Here is a 25,966-nt window from a genome sequence, read left to right as displayed (position 1 = left end):
TTATTGTTGTTGTTGTTTTTTTAATGTATGGCATATTTTCTACGTGTGGCTCTTTTGATCGAATAGAAGTTTTGTAATTATTAAGTTGTTATGTTACTGATGTAAGTATGATATATTGGAGTTGGTCGTCACTAGTTCGCATAGCCACAAAGTCATTAACCCCACCAATTTCTACAATTTATCTTTATAAAATGTGATTTGAAACCTTAACCACAGTGTTAAACTTATCCCTAACCTTAAATGAAAACCACAAAGCGAATTTTATTTTTCATGAATTCATACGATGTAGACTGTGGTCTTTGTGGCTGTGGTAACTAGTGGAAACAGTTGTGCCGGTTCACAGTGAGATCTGCCCTCTGATTGGCTAGAATGCGTTCCACCTGATTTCTGCCTCCTCCCAAATGGCTTCTATTTTCGAAGACGTTTATTTTGGTTGTTAGAACGGCCACTACATTATCTGGATAATGTGATGGATAATGTGTCCGTCATGATAAATGGACCCGGAAGAAGAACCTCCACAAACCAGGGGCCATGTGCAGGAAGGCAGCGTTATGGTGCGGACGTGAAACACTGAAGGTAGGTGAATGGAAATAAACAAGCAGCAAATGTCAGTCCAGAGAAGGACATTAAAGTTGGTAACTGATGTAGCTACTAGACGAGATAAGGTTGTCTGTGCTAGTTAGTACAGTAGTTTAACGTTACCAAGCTAATCTTCACTGTGAAAAGGTCTGGCATGGAAAACACGCTCCTGTTAGTTGGTGACAACCACCGCAACATGACAAACTAATTGCTATTTTACATTTTAGATTAGGTCTCTGACTAACTCGTTTATAATTGTGGAAACCACATTAGCATATACGTTAGCTGACTGACATACTGACATCAGTCATCCAGTCTTCAGAAACATCCAGATTTATTTTAGCAACGCTTATTAGTAGCTGTTAATCAAACTTGTCCAGCGACCTGACTAGTTTGTACCAGCTAACTAGCTACACTTGTAAGCGACAGTGAATTACACAATGTTGTCTCCGCTATTATATACCCTGCTGTTTGCACTCCCAAGGGTCGGATTCACCATCAAAAAGCATTTATCAACAGAGGCATTTCCATCATCTCTAGAAACACCAACCAGTCGCTGGGTTGAATGTGTCATTTACTTTGAAATAAGCATTAAAAACAGAAGGCTGAAATTCAGTCACTATCTGTAGGAACCCCACTTGATAGTGCCTCACCTCCCCCAGTTTAAACACTATCTGCAGGAACCCCACTTGATAGTGCCTCACCTCCCCCAGTTTAAACACTATCTGCAGGAACCCCACTTGATAGTGCCTCACCTCCCCCAGTTTAAACACTATCTGCAGGAACCCCACTTGATAGTGTTTAAACTGGGGGAGGTGAGGCACTATCTGCAGGAACCCCACTTGATAGTGTTTAAACTGGGGGAGGTGAGTCACTATCTGCAGGAACCCCACTTGATAGTGTTTAAACTGGGGGAGGTGAGTCACTATCTGCAGGAACCCCACTTGATAGTGTTTAAACTGGGGGAGGTGAGGCACTATCTGCAGGAACCCCACTTGATAGTGTTTAAACTGGGGGAGGTGAGGCTCAGTGCAGTCTGGTGGTATTACATGACAGCCACCGTTAATTATATATATTGTTGTATGGAACAATATCTACTAACCGCTTAGTTTGCAGTGCAGACAACACATCTCAACATTGATAATATTTATCAAGGGTTTTCTAAGGTCGGGGGCAACAACGGCATCTACACCGTGTCCTTCGTCCCCCGTCCTTCGGCCACTGGTTTCCCCCAACGAGGGTGAGGGCTGGAGCGACACCATGTACTTGTTAATAACTATCATGCTAACTAGCGCACGGTGTCCTTAACTACCTAGTTAACTAGCGCACGGTGTCCTTAACTACCTAGTTAACTAGCGCACGGTGTCCTTAACTACCTAGTTAACTAGCGCACGGTGTCCTTAACTACCTAGTTAACTAGCGCACGGTGTCCTTAACTACCTAGTTAACTAGCGCACGGTGTCCTTAACTACCTAGTTAACTAGCGCACGGTGTCCTTAACTACCTAGTTAACTAGCGCACAGTGTCCTTAACTACCTAGTTAACTAGCGCACGGTGTCCTTAACTACCTAGTTAACTAGCGCACGGTGTCCTTAACTACCTAGTTAACTAGCGCACGGTGTCCTTAACTACCTAGTTAACTAGCGCACGGTGTCCTTAACTACCTAGTTAACTAGCGCACGGTGTCCTTAACTACCTAGTTAACTAGCGCACGGTGTCCTTAACTACCTAGTTAACTAGCGCACGGTGTCCTTAACTACCTAGTTAACTAGCGCACGGTGTCCTTAACTACCTAGTTAACTAGCGCACGGTGTCCTTAACTACCTAGGTAACTAGCGCACGGTGTCCTTAACTACCTAGGTAACTAGCGCACGGTGTCCTTAACTACCTAGGTAACTAGCGCACGGTGTCCTTAACTACCTAGGTAACTAGCGCACGGTGTCCTTAACTACCTAGGTAACTAGCGCACGGTGTCCTTAACTACCTAGGTAACTAGCGCACGGTGTCCTTAACTACCTAGGTAACTAGCGCACGGTGTCCTTAACTACCTAGGTAACTAGCGCACGGTGTCCTTAACTACCTAGGTAACTAGCGCACGGTGTCCTTAACTACCTAGGTAACTAGCGCACGGTGTCCTTAACTACCTAGGTAACTAGCGCACGGTGTCCTTAACTACCTAGGTAACTAGCGCACGGTGTCCTTAACTACCTAGGTAACTAGCGCACGGTGTCCTTAACTACCTAGGTAACTAGCGCACGGTGTCCTTAACTACCTAGGTAACTAGCGCACGGTGTCCTTAACTACCTAGGTAACTAGCGCACGGTGTCCTTAACTACCTAGTTAACTAGCGCACGGTGTCCTTAACTACCTAGGTAACTAGCGCACGGTGTCCTTAACTACCTAGGTAACTAGCGCACGGTGTCCTTAACTACCTAGGTAACTAGCGCACGGTGTCCTTAACTACCTAGGTAACTAGCGCACGGTGTCCTTAACTACCTAGGTAACTAGCGCACGGTGTCCTTAACTACCTAGGTAACTAGCGCACGGTGTCCTTAACCCTTATCTAACCCTTACCTTAACCAGTACAAAATGTCAACTTCAATGGGATAACGTCAGAGTTGATATCCCAAGGATGCCAGATATCAAGGACCAGACCGTGGGTTTTGACCTGAGATATCAAGGACCAGACCGTGGGTTTTGACCTGAGATATCAAGGACCAGACCGTGGGTTTTGACCTGAGATATCAAGGACCAGACCGTGGGTTTTGACCTGAGATATCAAGGACCAGACCGTGGGTTTTGACCTGAGATATCAAGGACCAGACCGTGGGTTTTGACCTGAGGAGATATCAAGGACCAGACCGTGGGTTTTGACATGAGGAGATATCAAGGACCAGACCGTGGGTTTTGACCTGAGGAGATATCAAGGACCAGACCGTGGGTTTTGACCTGAGAGATATCAAGGACCAGAGCGTGGGTTTTGACCAACGAACTGCTTTCCTTGTCCTAACCTTTAACCTCAGTCTCCTAACCTGCTTTGTCATTTTGGTATTGAAGTGGCGTGAGGTGTCTGAAAAGAGTGTTTTGTTAAACTCTCTAATGCAGTTAACATTTCCAATTCTGGCATCTTTTAATTGTTTTTTTCTTCAACCAAGATACAAATGCTGTTTTAATTTTTTAAATAAAAGCTTTGGTGGCATCCTATAGAATCCTGGGGTCATGGACATTTTTTAAAATATATTGATCATATGACATTTAATTAGTTAAACTTCAAATTAATCACAGAATGTAGGATTTTGTAGTAATGAAATGTTGAAACACCATCTTGTGGCTCTTTCAGTAGACGGAATTCAAGTGGCTGTGGCCGGCCCTGCTTAAGGAGGACCACTCAAGCCCTCAACCCTTTTAACGGGTATGAAACGCTCTGGACAGCCCTGACTTTGGCGGCCTCGTTCTCTTTCACCCTTGTTGGGCATTTCCGAAGACGTGGCTTCATGGTTCCTACCATCATGATCTTTTCTACAACTTAGACATCTCTGCTTCTCCCTTCTATGTGGAGTGTTCTGTGTCGAGTCTTGTCTCTTCTATGTGGAGTCTTCTCCCTCCCTTGATCAAACTGCTTTGGTCTTGGAACAAATGCTCTGACTCCCACTCTTAACTGGTGGGTGAATCCAAATGGATTAGAGTTGGTTCATCAACGACTCCAAGCCAGGGATCTTTTCGGGAAACTAGCGATGGGTAACATTTTAAGAGTCAAATTGTTCATTTAAATGGCCTTTTTTCAAATTGGAGTTGTTTGGCAAGACAAGTGAATTACTTATTTTGTGAGAATATATAAAATTAGTACTGCTATGCCCCTCTTTTAATGTAGCCATTGAGTTGTCCTGTAGTGTGATGTTGACATTGAGTTGCCCTGTAGTGTGATGTTGACATTGAGTTGCCCTGTAGTGTGATGTTGACATTGAGTTGTCCTGTAGTGTGATGTTGACATTGAGTTGCCCTGTAGTGTGATGTTGACATTGAGTTGTCCTGTAGTGTGATGTTGACATTGAGTTGCCCTGTAGTGTGATGTTGACATGTGACTATAGCAGATTGAGTTGTCCTGTAGTGTGATGTTGACATTGAGTTGCCCTGTAGTGTGATGTTGACATTGAGTTGCCCTGTAGTGTGATGTTGACATTGAGTTGTCCTGTAGTGTGATGTTGACATTGAGTTGTCCTGTAGTGTGATGTTGACATTGAGTTGTCCTGTAGTGTGATGTTGACATTGAGTTGTCCTGTAGTGTGATGTTGACATTGAGTTGCCCTGTAGTGTGATGTTGACATGTGACTATAGCAGATTGAGTTGTCCTGTAGTGTGATGTTGACATTGAGTTGCCCTGTAGTGTGATGTTGACATTGAGTTGTCCTGTAGTGTGATGTTGACATTGAGTTGTCCTGTAGTGTGATGTTGACAGTGAGTTGCCCTGTAGTGTGATGTTGACATTGAGTTGCCCTGTAGTGTGATGTTGACATTGAGTTGCCCTGTAGTGTGATGTTGACATTGAGTTGTCCTGTAGTGTGATGTTGACATTGAGTTGTCCTGTAGTGTGATGTTGACATTGAGTTGTCCTGTAGTGTGATGTTGACATTGAGTTGTCCTGTAGTGTGATGTTGACATTGAGTTGTCCTGTAGTGTGATGTTGACATTGAGTTGTCCTGTAGTGTGATGTTGACATTGAGTTGTCCTGTAGTGTGATGTTGACATTGAGTTGTCCTGTAGTGTGATGTTGACATTGAGTTGTCCTGTAGTGTGATGTTGACATTGAGTTGCCCTGTAGTGTGATGTTGACATGTGATTATAGCAGATTGAGTTGCCCTGTAGTGTGATGTTGACATTGAGTTGCCCTGTAGTGTGATGTTGACATGTGACTATAGCAGATTGAGTTGCCCTGTAGTGTGATGTTGACATTGAGTTGCCCTGTAGTGTGATGTTGACATGTGACTATAGCAGATTGAGTTGCCCTGTAGTGTGATGTTGACATTGAGTTGCCCTGTAGTGTGATGTTGACATGTGACTATAGCAGATTGAGTTGCCCTGTAGTGTGATGTTGACATTGAGTTGCCCTGTAGTGTGATGTTGACATGTGACTATAGCAGATTGAGTTGTCCTGTAGTGTGATGTTGACATGTGACTATAGCAGATTATTTCCCAGGGGATGACGTGTCTACTAACCAATAGTCTTTTCTCTTCACAGGCGCTGACGTTGGACAGGATAAATCTTGCTGTTCCCCAATGCTGACATGACATCCCCAGTATCTCTGAACAATCTTCAATTTGATCTGTAAAGGTCTATCTACCTACACCCCTCTACACACTACACAACCAACCAGCTCTAACCAAATCTGCACCTCTGAAAGCCAAGATGGCTACTAGATTTAATGCCCTGATGGCTGCGGTGGTCACCCTGTTGGGGGCCACCTTGGGAGGCCTGTTACTATGGCGACAGCCAACCCTGAGGAAGCGGCGTCTAGCTCCGGGTCAGATAGGGGTCAGCACTGGTCCTGTATCAGTGGAACAGCTGGGTCCTGTGAAACCAGAGCCTGTGGTTGTGGAGCCAGTGGAGTCCCAGACCCAGCTAGCCCCTGGTCAGAGCCTGGACCTCCTCCTGCCTGTTTCACTGCCCCCTGCTGACCAGCTCTTGGCAATGCAGTCTGTGATGGTGAGCTCTGAGGAGGATTGGGAGCAGCTGTGGCCGTCGCTGCAAGAGGAGCTATCAGTCTACCCCGTCCTCGGGCTGGACTGCGAATGGGTAAGGGCCTGGGCGTACGAGTTCGTTTTGCATGTAAAAAGTATATTTCCTGTCGTAGTCTCCCTCCTCTCCCTATTCCCCTCCTTCCTCTCCCTACCCAGGTGTCAGTGAAGGGTCAGCCATCTCCCTCATCCACCATCTCCTTCCTCTCCCTCCTCATCCACCCTCCTCTCCCTCCTCATCCACTCTCCTTCCTCTCCCTCATCCACCCTCTCCTTCTTCTCCCTCATCCACCCTCCTCTCCCTCCTCATCCACCCTCCTCTCCCTCCTCATCCACCCTCCTCTCCCTCCTCATCCACCCTCCTCTCCCTCCTCATCCACCCTCCTCTCCCTCCTCATCCACCCTCCTCTCCCTCCTCATCCACCCTCCTCTCCCTCCTCATCCACCTTCCTCTCCCTCCTCATCCACTCTCCTTCCTCTCCCTCATCCACCCTCCTCTCCTTCCTCCCCCTCCCCAGGTGTCAGTGACGGGTCAGCCGTCTCCCTCCTCATCCACCTTCCTCTCCCTCCCTCCCCAGGTGTCAGTGAATGGTAAGACGTCAGCAGTCTCCCTCCTCCAGATGACTTCCTACTCTGGCCTGTGTGTGTTGGTGAGGCTACAGCTGCTCCGAGGAAGCCAGCAGGACTTTCCCCTCAGCTTGAAGGAGGTATATGGTCCTCTGTGGCTCAGTTGGTAGAGAAATTATGCTTTTTAACACCAGTATAGTGGGTTCGATTCCCACTGGGGACACCAATATTACAATTCTGGGTGGATGGCATATATTCTGTATTATTACAATTATTATTATATAGGTCCTCCGGGACCCCCATGTCCTGAAGGTGGGTGTGGGCTGTTATGAGGACGGGAAACGTCTGACCCGAGACTACGGTCTGTCTCTGGGGAGCACCGTGGACCTGAGATATCTCGCACTACGACAAAGGTACTACTGGAGATGGGCTTTGGTTGATAGTCAAATCTTTTATATAATACAACTGAGTACAAATGTTCATCTTTTTCATTTCCAATCTGTAGAAACTATGAGAATATTAAGGTTTTAGACTTTTTTTTTTTTTTAAACATTACAGCACAGTTGTAAAATATATGGCAAATAGAAATGAATTTTCAGAGATGGAGGGTCTGAGTGGAGCTGAAGGTTGGGACTAAATACAAATACACAGAGATGACTAATGTAAAATATACCGTGTCTGAAGAACTGTAGAAGTGTAACTGTTGTCCATTAGTTTACTCCAATTAGTCGAGGGGTGGTAAGGGTAAGGGACAATAATAAAGGTGTGTGTATATATATATATATATATATATATATATATATATATATATATTAATTATACGGGGGATTGGAAATTATACACACAATTACATTGATAGATTGTAGGTTCTATCTACAATATGAAATATCTACCTCCTAAAGAACAAACGCATCGCTACCTCCTCCTAAAGAACAAGCGTTTACCCTCCAAGTTTCTGTCTCAATTCAAGGGGCTTTATTGGCATGGGAAACATTGCCAAAGCAAGTGAAATAGATGTTATTTCATTTTTATTTTTTATTTGAATTATTAAGGCACACTGGTATTTCACTCTATAGAATAGATGGGAGTTTATCAAAATTGGATTTGTTTTCAAATTCTGTGTGTGGATCTGTGTAATCTGAGGGAAATATGTCTCTCTATGGTCATACATTGGGCAGGAGGTTAGGAAGTGCAGCTCAGTTTCCATCTCCATTTTTGTGGGCAGTGAGCACATAGCCTGTCTTCTCTTGAGAGCCATGTCTGCCTACGGCGGCCATTCTCAATAGCAAGGCTATGCTCAGTCTGTACACAGTCAAAGATTTCCTTAATGGGCCCAGGTCTGACAGAATGTGCAGAAGATCTACAGTTTAAGTCGGAGGTTTACATACACTTAGGTTGGCGTCATTAACTTGTTTTTCAACCACTCCACAACTTCCTTGTTAACAAACTATAGTTTTGGCAAGTGAGTTAGGACAGCTACTTTGTGCATGACACAAGTCATTTTAAATGTCATGACTTTAGAAGCATCTGATGGGCTCATTGACATCATTTGAGTCAATTGGAGGTGTACCTGTGGATGTATTTCAAGGTCTACCTTCAAACTCAATGCCTCCGATTGACGTCATCAAAATATCCAAAGAAATCATCCAAGCTGTTTAAAGGCACAGTCAACTTAGTGTATGTAAACTTCTGACCCACTGGAATTGTGATAAAGAAATAATCTGTAAACTATTGTTGGAAAAATAACTTGTGTCATGCACAAAGTAGATGTCCTAACCCACTTGACAACTAGTTTAACTAGACATTTGTGGAGTGGTTGAAAAATGAGTTTTAATGACGCCAACCTAAGTGTATGTAAACTTCCCACTTCAACTGTATTTCCCAGGCTCTGGTTCTGAACCTGTTTTTCTGTGCAGGAAGGTAGTGCTGAACAACGGTTTGAGTCTCAAGTCTCTGGCTGCTGACTTGCTCAATGTGTCTCTGGATAAATCCTTGGCTCTACGATGCAGTAACTGGGAGGCTGACCAGCTGACCCCAGAACAGGTAAACTACACTACTGGTGCTAATTAATACAGGATGGATCCATAGTGGCTGATCCCAGAACAGGTAAATTACACTACTGGTGCTAATTAATACAGGATGGATCCATAGTGGCTGATCCCAGAACAGGTAAACTACACTACTGGTGCTAATTAATATAGGATGGATCCATAGTGGCTGATCCTAGAACTGATCGACAAATCTCCTTGCATCCCAAATATAACCAACTATTATGTTGTGAAGATGTGCGATCCTCAGCCGTTACTTTTAATTTTGCTCAGGGATCCCTCTCAACCACGTCGTCTCTGATTTTTAACCCCAATCTCTCTCTCTCTTGTGACCCCAAGATAACTTACGCAGCCCGAGATGCCCAGGTGTCCATCGCCCTGTTCATCCACCTGCTGGGCCTCAACTCAGACACCACGCCCTCACCTGACAGTGGGAGTGGCTATACCCAGCTGGCCAATCGCTGCCAGGGCCTGGTAGACACACCCTTCAGGGAGAGGGGTGGAGGAGAGGGGGAGGGCGGTGAGAGGAAACCGAAGAGTAAGAAGCGCCAGCAGCCTACTTCGGAAAGCCCCGAGACCGGGGACCAGCAAGTACCAGACCCCAGAAGGAACAACAAGAGGAAACCGCTCGGCGTGGGCTACGCCGCTAGGTCAGTGGTGGTTTGTCTGTCCAGGGATCTCTTTCATAGCACAAGCCCATGGAGCAGACATTTGTTACTGACCTCTGGAAAATGCCAGTTTTCAGGGTCATAATACCGAACAATTTGCCTGACTTTCATAGTAAATCATCATCGCCCACATTTAGGTAAACCTTTTGGTGTAAAAGTAGTGTGATTCTGGCCTTCATTTTAGACAGGTTTTTATACATTTTCCTGTGTTACACAGATCCCCTGAGGTTCTGATACACAGATCCCCTGAGGTTCTGATACACAGATCCCCCTGAGGTTCTGTTCGCTCTGCGTGTTGCAGGAAGTCTCCTCTTTATGACAACTGCTTCCTCTATGCCCCGGATGGACAACCCCTCTGTACCTGCGACAAGAAGAAGGCCCAGTGGTACCTGGATAAAGGAATCGGAGGTAGACAAACACCGCCTTATACCCTGCTGGCAGTGCCAACACTGACCGTGGTTCATATGTACAGTCAATGGGAACGTATTGGTGGGTTCATACTGTAAAATGAGCAGGGAGCCTTTTACACTTGTACCCGTATACAGGGTGAAAATGGCTCATTTGGGCACGAATCAGCTCCTAAAGTTGGAACGTAGTGGCTGTCCAGTAACACATCCGGTCAGGCTGTCCAGTAATACATCAGGTCAGGCTGTCCAGTAATACATCAGGTCAGGCTGTCCAGTAATACATCAGGTCAGGCTGTCCAGTAATACATCAGGTCAGGCTGTCCAGTAACATGCTATACATCAGGTCTGGCTGTCCAGTAACATGTTATACATCAGGTCAGGCTGTCCAGTAATACATCAGGTCAGGCTGTCCAGTAACATGCTATACATCAGGTCAGGCTGTCCAGTAACATGCTATACATCAGGTCAGGCTGTCCAGTAACATGCTATACATCAGGTCAGGCTGTCCAGTAACATGCTATACATCAGGTCAGGCTGTCCAGTAACATGCTATACATCAGGTCAGGCTGTCCAGTAACATGCTATACATCAGGTCAGGCTGTCCAGTAATACATCAGGTCAGGCTGTCCAGTAATACATCAGGTCAGGCTGTCCAGTAATACATCAGGTCAGGCTGTCCAGTAATACATCAGGTCAGGCTGTCCAGTAATACATCAGGTCAGGCTGTCCAGTAATACATCAGGTCAGGCTGTCCAGTAATACATCAGGTCAGGCTGTCCAGTAATACATCAGGTCAGGCTGTCCAGTAATACATCAGGTCAGGCTGTCCAGTAATACATCAGGTCAGGCTGTCCAGTAACACATCAGGTCAGGCTGTCCAGTAACATGCTATACATCAGGTCAGGCTGTCCAGTAACATGCTATATATCAGGTCAGGCTGTCCAGTAATACATCAGGTCAGGCTGTCCAGTAACATGCTATACATCAGGTCAGGCTGTCCAGTAACATGCTATACATCAGGTCAGGCTGTCCAGTAACATGCTATACATCAGGTCAGGCTGTCCAGTAATACATCAGGTCAGGCTGTCCAGTAATACATCAGGTCAGGCTGTCCAGTAACATGCTATACATCAGGTCAGGCTGTCCAGTAACATGCTATACATCAGGTCAGGCTGTCCAGTAACATGCTATACATCAGGTCAGGCTGTCCAGTAACATGCTATACATCAGGTCAGGCTGTCCAGTAACATGCTATACATCAGGTCAGGCTGTCCAGTAACATGCTATACATCAGGTCAGGCTGTCCAGTAACATGCTATACATCAGGTCAGGCTGTCCAGTAACATGCTATACATCAGGTCAGGCTGTCCAGTAATACATCAGGTCAGGCTGTCCAGTAACATGCTATACATCAGGTCAGGCTGTCCAGTAACATGCTATACATCAGGTCAGGCTGTCCAGTAATACATCAGGTCAGGCTGTCCAGTAATACATCAGGTCAGGCTGTCCAGTAACATGTTATACATCAGGTCAGGCTGTCCAGTAACATGCTATACATCAGGTCAGGCTGTCCAGTAACATGCTATACATCAGGTCAGGCTGTCCAGTAACATGCTATACATCAGGTCAGGCTGTCCAGTAACATGCTATACATCAGGTCAGGCTGTCCAGTAACATGCTATACATCAGGTCAGGCTGTCCAGTAACATGCTATACATCAGGTCAGGCTGTCCAGTAACATGCTATACATCAGGTCAGGCTGTCCAGTAACATGCTATACATCAGGTCAGGCTGTCCAGTAACATGCTATACATCAGGTCAGGCTGTCCAGTAACATGCTATACATCAGGTCAGGCTGTCCAGTAACATGCTATACATCAGGTCAGGCTGTCCAGTAACATGCTATACATCAGGTCAGGCTGTCCAGTAACATGCTATACATCAGGTCAGGCTGTCCAGTAACATGCTATACATCAGGTCAGGCTGTCCAGTAACATGCTATACATCAGGTCAGGCTGTCCAGTAACATGCTATACATCAGGTCAGGCTGTCCAGTAACATGCTATACATCAGGTCAGGCTGTCCAGTAACACGCTATACATCTGGTCAGGCTGTCCAGTAACATGCTATACATCAGGTCAGGCTGTCCAGTAACATGCTATACATCAGGTCAGGCTGTCCAGTAATACATCACGTCAGGCTGTCCAGTAATACATCAGGTCAGGCTGTCCAGTAATACATCAGGTCAGGCTGTCCAGTAACATGCTATACATCAGGTCAGGCTGTCCAGTAACATGCTATACATCAGGTCAGAGCTCTGTATGTGTTTGGACTGACAGGCGTGTTTTCCAAATGTGCATTTTAAGATTTAATAATCAACATATCTGGTGAAAAGTACAGAGAAATGCGCACAAAATCAAGTAATGATTATATTGTCTTGTCGGGTAAACTGTCCTCACCTTTTGGTCTTATCATTTTCCCCTAATCTCAACTTTTCCCTTTAAATGTTTATGTTCATACGTTTCATATTTATTCTGTAAGAAACATTTCAATGTTAGTCCCCCTGTCCACGCGGGCCAATGTTAGGCCCCCCTGTCCACGCGGGCCAATGTTAGGCCCCCCTGTCCACGCGGGCCAATGTTAGGCCCCCCTGTCCACGCGGGCCAATGTTAGGCCCCCCTGTCCACGCGGGCCAATGTTAGGCCCCCCTGTCCACGCGGGCCAATGTTAGTCCCCCTGTCCACGCGGGCCAATGTTAGGCCCCCTGTCCACGCGGGCCAATGTTAGGCCCCCCTGTCCACGCGGGCCAATGTTAGGCCCCCCTGTCCACGCGGGCCAATGTTAGGCCCCCCTGTCCACGCGGGCCAATGTTAGGCCCCCCTGTCCACGCGGGCCAATGTTAGGCCCTCCACGCGGGCCAATGTTAGGCCCTCCACGCGGGCCAATGTTAGGCCCTCCACGCGGGCCAATGTTAGGCCCTCCACGCGGGCCAATGTTAGGCCCTCCACGCGGGCCAATGTTAGGCCCTCCACGCGGGCCAATGTTAGGCCCTCCACGCGGGCCAATGTCAGTTAAAGTTGACTCTTCTCTGGTCTTCCTCTAGTGCTGCAGAGTGAGGAGCCATTCATTGTGCGTTTGCTGTTTGAGCCTTCTGGACGTCCAGACTCCCAGCAGGACTACTACCTGACTGCCAAGGAGAACCTGTGTGTGGTGTGTGGCAAGAACAACTCTTACATCAGGTGAGGAGAACCTGTGTGGTGTGGCCGGGACGGGGCCTGGTATCGGGCCGCCCGGGGACGGGGCCCCGGTATCGGGCCGCCCGGGGTTGGGGCCCCGGTATCGGGCTGGCCGGATGCTACACAGTTAGACACTGTTAATATAACTAATAACAGGTTTGTCCCGATTCACCACCCTTTTCTCAGTGTACGTGCACCATCCCCGTAGTGAAGTTGCGATGATGGGATTGGTTTAGGCATTAGCTGGAGGAGTTCCCACCGTTGTTGAAGGGTGGAGAATCGGGACTTGGCCAAAGAAGACCTTTATGTTGCAGCCTTGACAGTCCATCCTAGTGGGGTAGGAAGTGGACTTGACTATTTAGCGGTGTTAGTTCCCCTCTGCGTTGAGGGCCAACTGGTTCCCCTCTGCGTTGGGGGCCAACTGGTTCCCCTCTGCGTTGGGGGCCAACTGGTTCCCCTCTGCGTTGAGGGCCAACTGGTTCCCCTCTGCGTTGGGGGCCAACTGGTTCCCCTCTGCGTTGAGGGCCAACTGGTTCCCCTCTGCGTTGAGGTCCAACTGGTTGCCCTCCTCATCTTACCCCCCCCCCCCCCCCCTACAGGAAGAACATCGTTCCTCAAGAATACAGACGTCACTTCCCCTCGGAGATGAAGGACCACAACTCCCATGACATCTTGCTGCTGTGCACTTCCTGTCACGCGGCCTCCAACGTGCACGACGGCTTCCTGAAGCAGCAGCTGGCTGATGAGTATGGCGCGCCCCAGGTAGTGCTGGGAAGTGTGTGTGTGAGGGTTGGGAATTGCGAGGCACCTCCCCATAGGATATTATCACCATACTGAGGTGTTCTCATGTATTCTGATTCTGTGTGAATTTATATGCATCGTTATTCTATATTTAGTCATTTTATTGATTTGATATATTGATTTTATGTTCCAAACATTGTCTGCTGCAGAGGGACAAGAGAAGTTGAGAAAATAACTTTTAATCAGTCATGGAAAGAACTGTTAATCAGTCATGGAAAGAACTGTTAATCAGTCATGGAAAGAACTGTTAATCAGTCATGGAAATAACTGTTAATCAGTCATGGAAACAACTGTTAATCAGTCATGGAAATAACTGTTAATCAGTCATGGAAACAACTGTTAATCAGTCATGGAAATAACTGTTAATCAGTCATGGAAATAACTGTTAATCAGTCATGGAAATAACTGTTAATCAGTCATGGAAACAACTGTTAATCAGTCATGGAAACAACTGTTAATCAGTCATGGAAACAACTGTTAATCAGTCATGGAAACAACTGTTAATCAGTCATGGAAACAACTGTTAATCAGTCATGGAAACAACTGTTAATCAGTCATGGAAACAACTGTTAATCAGTCATGGAAACAACTGTTAATCAGTCATGGAAACAACTGTTAATCAGTCATGGAAACAACTGTTAATCAGTCATGGAAAGAACTGTTAATCAGTCATGGAAAGAACTGTTAATCAGTCATGGAAAGAACTGTTAATCAGTCATGGAAAGAACTGTTAATCAGTCATGGAAAGAACTGTTAATCAGTCATGGAAAGAACTGTTAATCAGTCATGGAAAGAACTGTTAATCAGTCATGGAAAGAACTGTTAATCAGTCATGGAAAGAACTGTTAATCAGTCATGGAAAGAACTGTTAATCAGTCATGGAAAGAACTGTTAATCAGTCATGGAAAGAACTGTTAATCAGTCATGGAAAGAACTGTTAATCAGTCATGGAAAGAACTGTTAATCAGTCATGGAAAGAACTGTTAATCAGTCATGGAAAGAACTGTTAATCAGTCATGGAAAGAACTGTTAATCAGTCATGGAAAGAACTGTTAATCAGTCATGGAAAGAACTGTTAATCAGTCATGGAAAGAACTGTTAATCAGTCATGGAAAGAACTGTTAATCAGTCATGGAAACAACTGTTAATCAGTCATGGAAACAACTGTTAATCAGTCATGGAAACAACTGTTAATCAGTCATGGAAACAACTGTTAATCAGTCATGGAAACAACTGTTAATCAGTCATGGAAACAACTGTTAATCAGTCATGGAAACAACTGTTAATCAGTCATGGAAACAACTGTTAATCAGTCATGGAAACAACTGTTAATCAGTCATGGAAACAACTGTTAATCAGTCATGGAAACAACTGTTAATCAGTCATGGAAACAACTGTTAATCAGTCATGGAAACAACTGTTAATCAGTCATGGAAACAACTGTTAATCAGTCATGGAAACAACTGTTAATCAGTCATGGAAACAACTGTTAATCAGTCATGGAAACAACTGTTAATCAGTCATGGAAAGAACTGTTAATCAGTCATGGAAATATAAGTGTTAAAACCATGTTGGCTCAGAGTATCAATATATTGTTGAGATATTCAACTGTGTGGATATTTATCCCCCCCCCCCCCAGGGGTGTGAGGAGGGCGTACGTCTCCTGGAGGACTCTGACCGCAGGAAGGTTCGTTCTGCAGCCCGAGCCCTGCTCACCGTGGGGGCGGGGCTTCCAGAGGCCAGGAGAGATGAGCTGCAGAAGGTCATAAGGTGCTTCTTCAATGACACCGACGTGGAGCTGGCTCCTGAGACACTTCAGAGGGCTGCAGGCCTGGAGACCAGGTGAGGGTCTGCTCTGTTAACCTGACCCCCCCAAGTACAGCCTGACGAGCATGGGCCTCCGCTCTGAGCCGGTTCCTATCGAGATGTTTAGTTCTTGGACGTTTGCCCTGCTTCTTCTTGCTCTTTGGTATCCAGGTATCTGTCGAGTTTTTTTTATAATGAAGAAATTGCTTTGCTTACCTTGCCCTCTCCCAGGATCTTCAATGAGAGCTACGTTCCCCACGGGCTGAAGGTGGTGAAGGCGACCGCCGAGCAGGGCCTGAAGGGGTTAATGGAGCTGGAGCGTCGCTGGAGGCAACACTTCCTGTCTACCATGACACCTCGCTACCTTCCTTCTCTCTGGTCTGTCGGCCACAACCACAACAAGTTACTACGCAAGTACGGAGAGGACCTTCCCATCCAGCTTAACTGACCTACAGTCACCACACCACAGTCTGGTTCCCATCCAGCTTAACTGACCTACAGTCACCACACCACAGTCTGGTTCCCATCCAGCTTAACTGACCTACAGTCACCACACCACAGTCTGGTTCCCATCCAGCTTAACTGACCTACAGTCACCACACCACAGTCTGGTTCCCATCCAGCTTAACTGACCTACAGTCACCACACCACAGTCTGGTTCCCATCCAGCTTAACTGACCTACAGTCACCACACCACAGTCTGGTTCCCATCCAGCTTAACTGACCTACAGTCACCACACCACAGTCTGGTTCCCAGGCTACATCTGTCTCGGTTTGTCTGGTTCTCAGGCTGGATCGGTCTGGTTCCCAGGCTACGTCTGTCTCGGTTTGTCTGGTACCAGGCTGATCTCATCCAGCCTCTACCTGGGGATTACACCGTGTCCCAGAGAACAGACTAATGCCTACAGGTGAAGGGTTGGATTCTGTGTGTGTTCAGTGCCTGCGATCCTCCTCACTCTACTGTTGGCTGGAAGAGGACATCTGTTGCTCTGATCTGATTGTGGTGCCTTACATGTTAAATGCCAGACAGAGACTGTGCTCGTGGGCCGCCTTACTGACACATTGGCACCCTGTTATTTTATATAGTACATGTTGAGATCTAGAGCCTGAGGAGAGAGACTGCCTTGTTGTTCTGACCGAGGTCAAATAATTCTGTGTCAAGAACGCTAACTGGAGACGGTGGTGCAGAATTCATGATGAAATCCTATTGGATAAAAACCTTTAAAAAAAAAACCCACTGGTTTAGGATCGTAACGATACCAGTCTCCCAATACTCTGAGGTATCGTGGCAAGGAAAACAAAACAGGAAGCAGACTGAATTTCCTGAGGGGGAAACGGTCCTAATGCTGTCAACCAGAATCACATGTTTATTGTCCTACAACAGACAATATTTTACATCCAGAAGATTTTAATGACGCAAGAGTTCAGTCTGCTTTGTGTTTTCCTTGTTGCCATGGAAATACCAGGTATCGTACTCTCACCATAGTGGTATTGTGACGATCCCTGCTGTGGTTTGGTTTCCCAGATTTTAGAAAACTAGTCCTAGCCAGAAAATAGCATAGGAGACGAGACTTCATCTAGGCCCAGGAAACGGGCCCCATGCAGTGCATTTGGGAAAGTATTCAGACCCCTTGACTTTTTCCATATTTTGTTACAGCCTTATTCTTCAATGGCTTCAATGGTTGTTGTTTTCCCCCTCATCAATCTTCCCATATGATGTTGATTTAGGAAGCACCCCACACATCTCTAATTGTACAACTGACTAGGTGCCCCCCCCCCTTTCCTTTCTCATCAATCTACCCATATGATGTTGATTTAGGAAGCACCCCACATCTCTAATTGTACAACTGACTAGGTGTCCCCCCCTTCCTTTCTCATAATGACTAAGCAAAACACTTGTTTTTAGATGTTTTTTTTTGCAAATTTGTTGATTTATTTGACATTTTTAAATATCACATTTACATAAGTATTCAGACCCTCTACTTTGTTGAAGTACCTTTTGGTAGTGATTACAGCCTCAAGTCTTCTTGGGTATGATGCTATATGAGCTTGGCACACCTGTATTTGGGGAGTTTCTCCCATTCCTCTCTGCAGATCCCCTCAAGCTCTCCTGTGTTGTCGTTGTCCTGTTTGAAGGGGAACCTTCACCCCAGTCTGAGGTCTTGAGCGCTATGGAGCAGGTTTTCATCGCTCTGTACTTTTGATCTTTCCCTCGATCCTGACTAGTCTCCCAGTCCTTGCCGCTGAAAAACCTCCCCACAGCTTGATGCTGCCACCACTGTGTCTCGACACAATCCTGTCTGAGCTCTACGGACAATTCCTTCGCCCTCATGGCTTGGTTTTTGTTCTGATATGTCCTGTCAGCTGTGGGACCTTTATATAGACAGTGTCTTTCCAAATCATGTCCGATCAAGTTGTAGAAACATCTCAAGGATGATCAATGGAAACAGGGTGTACCTGAGCTCAATTTCAAGTCTCATAGCAAAGTGTCTGAATACTTATGTAAATAAGGTATCTATTTTAGTTTTATGCATTTCTTAACATTTCTAAAAAACCACTTTGTCATTATGGGATATTGTGTGTAGACTTATTAATTGAATCAACTTTAGATTAAAGTTGTAACGTAACAAGTCATGGGGTCTGAATATTGACCCGTTTCAGAAAATCATGTATTTTAGACTAAGCTGGAACCTGCTCTTAGTTCATCATTAAATACGAGATATAATTTCCCCTGCGAGTTTTCAGGTCTAAAGATAATTACTTGGCATTTGTACAGAAATCAGGTTTCCTTGGCGACGGTAGCATTAAAAAAAAAAAAGTTTTTAACACGACAGACCTCAACTTTGTCGATGTTTCTTTTAATGGATCGGACAAAGCTATAAATTCAGTAACTGATCAGCCGTTATGAATTGATGCCAAATGACGACCAGACATTGAATGTGTCTGAAATGGCCGTACCGCTCCCTGTACGGTGCCTTCAGAGTATTCACAACCCTGTTTTACACATTCTGTTTCAGACTGATTTTATATTTAAATGTGTTGCTTATTATTTTTATTATTTTTTGTCACTGACCTGACACACAATGTCAAAGTGGAATTATTTTTTTAAGTTATTTTTTACACATGAATTGAATTAAAAATGAAAAGCTGAAATGTCTTGCGTCAATTATTCAATCCCTTTATGACCTAAGTTCCATGTGCTTAACAAGTTGCATGGACTCACTCTGTAATAAGTGTTCAACATTGACTACCTCATCGCTGTTCCTACTTAACCAAAATATATTTGCATATTTTCTTTTAGATTTTTATACCCCTTTTGACAGAGTATTTTATGTAGATCGATTTAAAAAAACTTTTTCTTAATCCATTTTAATCCCACTTTGTAACACAATGTTAAACGGGGTGTCAATACTTCCTGAAGGCTCTGTATTGCATGACATTTGACCTCTATGAATTAGGGCTGTGATGATACCAGTATCGTGAATAGGATGCTTTTTCAGACACTCGGGTTCAATGAGCCCTAAGTCCCTCATATATACTGGATGTATTTCCTGGTTGTGACCTCACTTCCTCCTGTACTGTGTGGATACGCCCCAAATGGTACCCTATTCCCTATATAGTGCACTACTTATGACCAGAGCCCTATGGTTCCTAAGTAGTGCACTATATAGAGAATAGTGTGCCATTTGGGATGTATCCTATATGTCCTGGATGTGTTCTCTCTCTGTCAGAACACCAAATCGGTTAGACCCTCTCAGGGTGGTAGATCGGTTAGACCCTCTCAGGGTGTAGATCGGTTAGACCCTCTCAGGGTGGTAGATCGGTTAGACCCTCCTGGGTGGTAGATCGGTTAGACCCTCCCGGGCGGTAGATCGGTTAGACCCTCCCGGGCGGTAGATCGGTTAGACCCTCCCGGGCGGTAGATCGGTTAGACCCTCCCGGGCGGTAGATCGGTTAGACCCTCCCGGGCGGTAGATCGGTTAGACCCTCCCGGGCGGTAGATCGGTTAGACCCTCCCGGGCGGTAGATCACTTAGACCCTCCCGGGCGGTAGATCGGTTAGACCCTCCCGGGCGGTAGATCGGTTAGACCCTCCCGGGCGGTAGATCGGTTAGACCCTCCCGGGGGGTAGATCGGTTAGACCCTCCCGGGTTAGACCCTGCACCGAGGCATTGTGGGTGAAACAGGAAAGGGCCTTCCCCAAACTGTTGTCACAAAGTTGGACGCAAAGAATCGTCTAGAATGTAATTGTATGCTGTAGCGTTAAGATTTCCCTTCACTGGAACTAAGGGCCCGAACCATGAAGAACAGCCCCAGGCCATTATTGTGCCGACATTGCTTCCAGAGGTAGTTTGTAACTCGGTAGTGAGTGTTGCATCCGAGGACAGAACATTTTTATGTGCTACGCCCTTCAGCACTCGGCGGTCCGGTTCTGTGAGCTTGTGTCACCTAACATTTCGTGTCTGAGGTGTTGTTCCTAGATGTTTCCACGTCACAATAACACCACTTAGAGTTGACCAGGGGGCAGCTCTAGCAAAGCAGACATTTGACGAACTGACTTGTTGGAAAGGTGGTGTCCTATGACGGTGCCACGTTGAAAGTCTCTGAACTCTTCAGTAAGGCCATTCTACTGCTAATGTTTGTCTATGGAGATTGCATGGCTGTATGCTCGATTTTATACACCAGTCAGAAACAGGTGTGGCTGAAATAGCCAACTCTACTCATTTGAAGGTGTGTCCACATACAGTCAGATGTTTTCTCAGAATATCATAATGTATCTGAAGGTTCCTCCAATTCCGTCCTCTTAAATTAAAATCTGTCAAATTCTATATCTTTTTTTTTAACTTAAAGAGTGGAGCTATGACGTCAGTAGATGCCCTTCATTTGGTATGAAAGACTAACTATGTCTCAAGCGTGTCTGCCATGCATGAGACTGGAATAAAACTCCCTGGCGATGAGAACTGGTGTACACAGATTGTTCTCTGCAAGAGGTGAAGTTTCAAATACAACGCATTTATAGGTGTCTATAAACACGTTTCCATCCACAGTTTTTAAAGACAGCTGTGATGGAAACAGGACGTTTCTGTGTAATTTTATAAAATGCCGACAGATTATTTGTTCACCCGACACGGTGGGATCTTTTTGTGGCTGTAAAATTAATTATGCGAGAAATCTCGGTGGAAACGCCTTTTTGCGCAAATACGGATATAATAACCATCATACAGACGTGTAGAGTCACGTGAAGATATGGTGAGTTGTCATCCCACTACGACTCAGGAAACCATGCACTTTATTAGGCGACAGGTGTAATAAGTTACGATGAACCTCACAGGGTGGTGAAAGTGCACGGTGATGAGCTTGATGCTCCTTAACAATAAATATTGAGGTTCTTATTCTGGTGACAAGATGATCGACTGCCTTTAGACAACTGACAATATTTTCGCTCTTATCCAGACTAGTTAGTACCTGCACTGTACCTGCTAGCTGATGATAGACCAGACCAGAGTAGGCACATTTTGATATTTAACGCAACAGGTTTTGTGAGTTGAAAATGCGATGAAAACACGTCAAACTTTCGTTTTTATTCGGTATATGAAACCTTAAGCGGAAAAGTACGTTTTGTATGCACTACGTCATCACGCACATTATTTTTTATCCGGAAAAGGACCACATTTTCTTTCCGTGGATTCTATAATATTCTAATGAAAATCTGTCGCGAATCGGATGGAAAACTAGCTATAGAGAACATGTTTAATTAAAGACATATGGAAACATACATGAACGTTTGTTTTAGAAATACTTTCTACAACACTTAAAAGAAAGTAGAATTACAGTTTTATCAAAATTATAAAAACACATTGATAAATATGAATGGCATAATTACCTCGGTGTAAAATGCTTTTCAATTCTACCCTTTTTATTACACAACTGCAAACACCTTTGTACCGGTTTACCTCGGTTCTGAGCTCTATCATGAGATGCAAGTTGTCCTGCAAACAAGGCGTGTGTGTGTGTGTGTGTGTGTGTGTGTGTACAAGAATAGTAAACAAACACAAACGTGTTAGTCCCCACAAGGTCAATTGCTATTACTAGAGGGTTTGGGGTTAAGGTTATAATTAGGATTAGTTTTAGGGTTAAGTTTAGGTTTTGGGGTTAAGGTTAGGAAAAATAGGATTTTGAATGTGACTGAATTGTGTGTCCCAACAAGGTTTAGTAAGACTGTTACTGGTAATTATAAGGTAACAAAGCAAACAGGGGTTTTTGTTGTGTGCAGATGTGTGTCTTGCGATGGGGGCGTGTCGACACATCGTTAAGGTCCTTCAGTCCATCCAAAACTATTTTTTTTTTGTGTTCAAAATAAACAAAGAATAATCCTGCTGCATCATGAACATAAAACTAAGAACTAAGAATCATCCTTCCAACGGCAGTGACGGCCTTAGATTCAGGAGTTTTGGAGAAGTAGAGTACTTGGAACATGGAAGTCATTGAGCAGGAGTCTGAGGAGGCTTTTACAGGATGGGTAAATGATGGTAGGTGGGTGGTGAGTTCTCAATACCAAATCATTTCTGGGTAAAAAAAATATGCAGGGGCGCAACTTTGGTTTTAGAAGTGGTGGGGGGGACATAACTTTTTAATTATTATTACTTAAACAGCTGACCCGACCACTCAGAGGTGTCCGCATGGTCCTAAAGCACACCGTTGCCTCGTTTTGTATCGCATTCCAATAATAAAACCTGAGGGGACAAAAATTCAGTTTCAGAATGTGTGTTGGGGGGGGCATGTCCCCAGTGAAAGTTGTGCCCCTGAAAATAAGTACATTACTGTAATTGTTCTCAATTAAAATGGTCAAAAATTACAATTAAAAATAGCTTCTTAGCAAAGAGCAATTTTACAATAAATTTTGCTAGGACTCTCTGGGAGTGGTCTGAGTGGATGGGAAAATGAGTGGATGGTTTGGAACTCTCTTATTGGTCTATTAACTAATTTACTGCAAGGTGATGTCACAGTGGAACGCCAAAACTCCATCCCACCACAACAGTCAGAATCTTTAGGCGTCCTTTTCAAACGGCTCTTACACTAAATGGGCATTATCATAATGTTCACGATTTCACAGTATTACTTCAACCTCACAGTGTGGAAATATATATCAAACACAGCAACATTTTGTTTTTGAATGCACTGGCCCTTTAACAGTTCACACGTTCAAGCAGTTCACAGGTAGCTGTCAGTACTTCTGGTGAAGGCATAGAATAGCAAGGAGAGAGAGCGGATCAGAACACAAAACCAGCAATGTGGCCCCCACCCACTGCCACGTCCATCAGCCGTCAGCCGTGGAGAGAATGCATCGTCATCATCATTTGATTTATTTAACCTTTATTTAACTCGGCAAGTCAGTTGATAACAAATTCTTATTTACAATGACGGCCTACCCTGGAAAACCCTAACCCAGACGACGCTTAGGCCAATTGTGTTCGCCCTATGGGACTGCCAATCACGGCCGGTTGTGATACGGCCTGGAATCGAACCAGGGTCTGTAGTGACGCCTCTAGCACTGAGATGCTGCGCCACACGGGAGCTCAAAATGCATCCGTTGTACAAAAGCTGCTTTAATAAATCCCAGCTCTCTTGGATAACTCTCCATTATGATCATGGAGCCATTTCATTACAGAATCCCAATGAAAATACTTTTTTTTTAAAAAAGGACTCAACATCATAGTCCTACTGTTCAGCTTCTAACGGTCTGACTTCTCGTACCGTCAGACCAAACAGTAGCGGCTGTCTAAAGATCATACATTTACAACGGGTGATTCGTTAAAAAGACTAAATCCCACTTTGAACATTTTTCTATGTAATTTCTTCCAGTATTTTTTAAAATTATTTTTTATTATAAAGATTATAAAATGTAGCAATTTAAAAGCAACCAATATCAAATATCATAAGTGACAAACCCAAGTGACTGAAGAACATTGAGATTAAACTTCTATGTAAAAAAGTTTAGTTTGTGGTCTTCCCGACACCCTTTAATAAACCCTGAGGTGATTATAAAGGAGTCATAAAACAAGGCCAACAGGCTCCCAGTTCCCACCGTAGAAACCAAGGATCTCCGTCGGGTTAAAGGAGGGGAAAAAGGTGAGGCTAAAAGAAGCATCTGATCCAACAAAGATCTTTGGCGTTGAACTGTTGTCAGTAAAAAGGTGGTAATTGGGAGCATTAATGAACTTCTCCCATGATCCATCATGGTAAATCAAACTGTATAGGTGAAACCCACCAAACCGTATCGCAGCAATCCATCAATATGGCTGTTCAGAGACAACCCATCAATATGAGGTTCAGAGACAACCCATCAATATGGCTGTTCAGAGACAACCCATCAATATGAGGTTCAGAGACAACCCATCAATGAGGTTCAGAGACAACCCATCAATATGAGGTTCAGAGACAACCCATCAATATGAGGTTCAGACCGTGTATGTAAATATATATACACACACTAAATTAAAGGGGCACAGTGCATTAGGAATGGACACAGTGAACAAAACATTAAGAACACTTTCCTAATATTGAGTTGCTCCCCCTTTTGCCCTCAGAACAGCCTCAATCAGTCGGTTTTCGAAAGCGACTCTACAAGGTGTTCCACAGGGATGCTGGTCCATGTTGACTCTACAAGGTGTCTAAAGCGTTCCACAGGGATGCTGGTCCATGTTGACTCTACAAGGTGTCGAAAGCGTTCCACAGGGATGCTGGCCCATGTTGACTCTACAAGGTGTTGGTTCCACAGGGATGCTGGCCCATGTTGACTCTACAAGGTGTTGAAAGCGTTCCACAGGGATGCTGGTCCATGTTGACTCTACAAGGTGTTGAAAGCGTTCCACAGGGATGCTGGTCCATGTTGACTCTACAAGGTGTTGAAAGCGTTCCACAGGGATGCTGGCCCATGTTGACTCTACAAGGTGTTGAAAGCGTTCCACAGGGATGCTGGTCCATGTTGACTCTACAAGGTGTTGAAAGCGTTCCACAGGGATGCTGGCCCATGTTGACTCTACAAGGTGTTGAAAGCGTTCCACAGGGATGCTGGTCCATGTTGACTCTACAAGGTGTTGAAAGCGTTCCACAGGGATGCTGGTCCATGTTGACTCTACAAGGTGTCTAAAGCGTTCCACAGGGATGCTGGTCCATGTTGACTCTACAAGGTGTTGAAAGCGTTCCACAGGGATGCTGGTCCATGTTGACTCTACAAGCTGTCTAAAGCGTTCCACAGGGATGCTGGTCCATGTTGACTCTACAAGGTGTTGAAAGCGTTCCACAGGGATGCTGGCCCATGTTGACTCTACAAGGTGTTGAAAGCGTTCCACAGGGATGCTGGTCCATGTTGACTCTACAAGGTGTTGAAAGCGTTCCACAGGGATGCTGGCCCATGTTGACTCTACAAGGTGTTGAAAGTGTTCCACAGGGATGCTGGTCCATGTTGACTCTACAAGGTGTCTAAAGCGTTCCACAGGGATGCTGGTCCATGTTGACTCTACAAGGTGTCTAAAGCGTTCCACAGGGATGCTGGTCCATGTTGACTCTACAAGGTGTTGAAAGCGTTCCACAGGGATGCTGGTCCATGTTGACCCTACAAGGTGTCTAAAGCGTTCCACAGGGATGCTGGTCCATGTTGACTCTACAAGGTGTCTAAAGCGTTCCACAGGGATGCTGGTACATGTTGACTCTACAAGGTGTCTAAAGTGTTCCACAGGGATGCTGGTCCATGTTGACTCTACAAGGTGTTGAAAGCGTTCCACAGGGATGCTGGTCCATGTTGACTCTACAAGGTGTCTAAAGTGTTCCACAGGGATGCTGGTCCATGTTGACTCTACAAGGTGTCTAAAGTGTTCCACAGGGATGCTGGTCCATGTGGACTCTACAAGGTGTCGTTCCACAGGGATGCTGGTCCATGTTGACTCTACAAGGTGTCTAAAGCGTTCCACAGGGATGCTGGTCCATGTTGACTCTACAAGGTGTTGAAAGCGTTCCACAGGGATGCTGGCCCATGTTGACTCTACAAGGTGTTGAAAGCGTTCCACAGGGATGCTGGTCCATGTTGACTCTACAAGGTGTTGAAAGCGTTCCACAGGGATG

At 45.2% G+C, this 25,966-nt stretch overlaps 1 protein-coding gene across 1 annotated transcript; it reads left to right on the top strand.

The window, feature by feature from the left end:
* Positions 1 to 418: 418 nt before the first annotated feature.
* LOC110498418 (exonuclease 3'-5' domain-containing protein 2) lies at positions 419 to 17,066 on the top strand. The gene is made up of 11 exons (XM_036955393.1): positions 419 to 576; positions 5,816 to 6,370; positions 6,891 to 7,019; positions 7,165 to 7,292; positions 8,796 to 8,922; positions 9,267 to 9,577; positions 9,897 to 10,003; positions 13,106 to 13,241; positions 13,838 to 14,000; positions 15,679 to 15,881; positions 16,077 to 17,066. Exons 2-11 carry the CDS (start codon positions 5,984 to 5,986, stop codon positions 16,291 to 16,293), a joined length of 1,908 nt encoding a protein of 635 aa, XP_036811288.1. The 5' UTR covers positions 419 to 576; positions 5,816 to 5,983; the 3' UTR covers positions 16,294 to 17,066.
* The last annotated feature ends 8,900 nt before the right edge of the window (positions 17,067 to 25,966 follow it).

This window comes from Oncorhynchus mykiss, chromosome 19 (assembly GCF_013265735.2).
Source record: "Oncorhynchus mykiss isolate Arlee chromosome 19, USDA_OmykA_1.1, whole genome shotgun sequence".
Classification (NCBI taxonomy): domain Eukaryota; kingdom Metazoa; phylum Chordata; class Actinopteri; order Salmoniformes; family Salmonidae; genus Oncorhynchus; species Oncorhynchus mykiss.
This window is presented reverse-complemented; position numbering and strand designations above follow the sequence as displayed.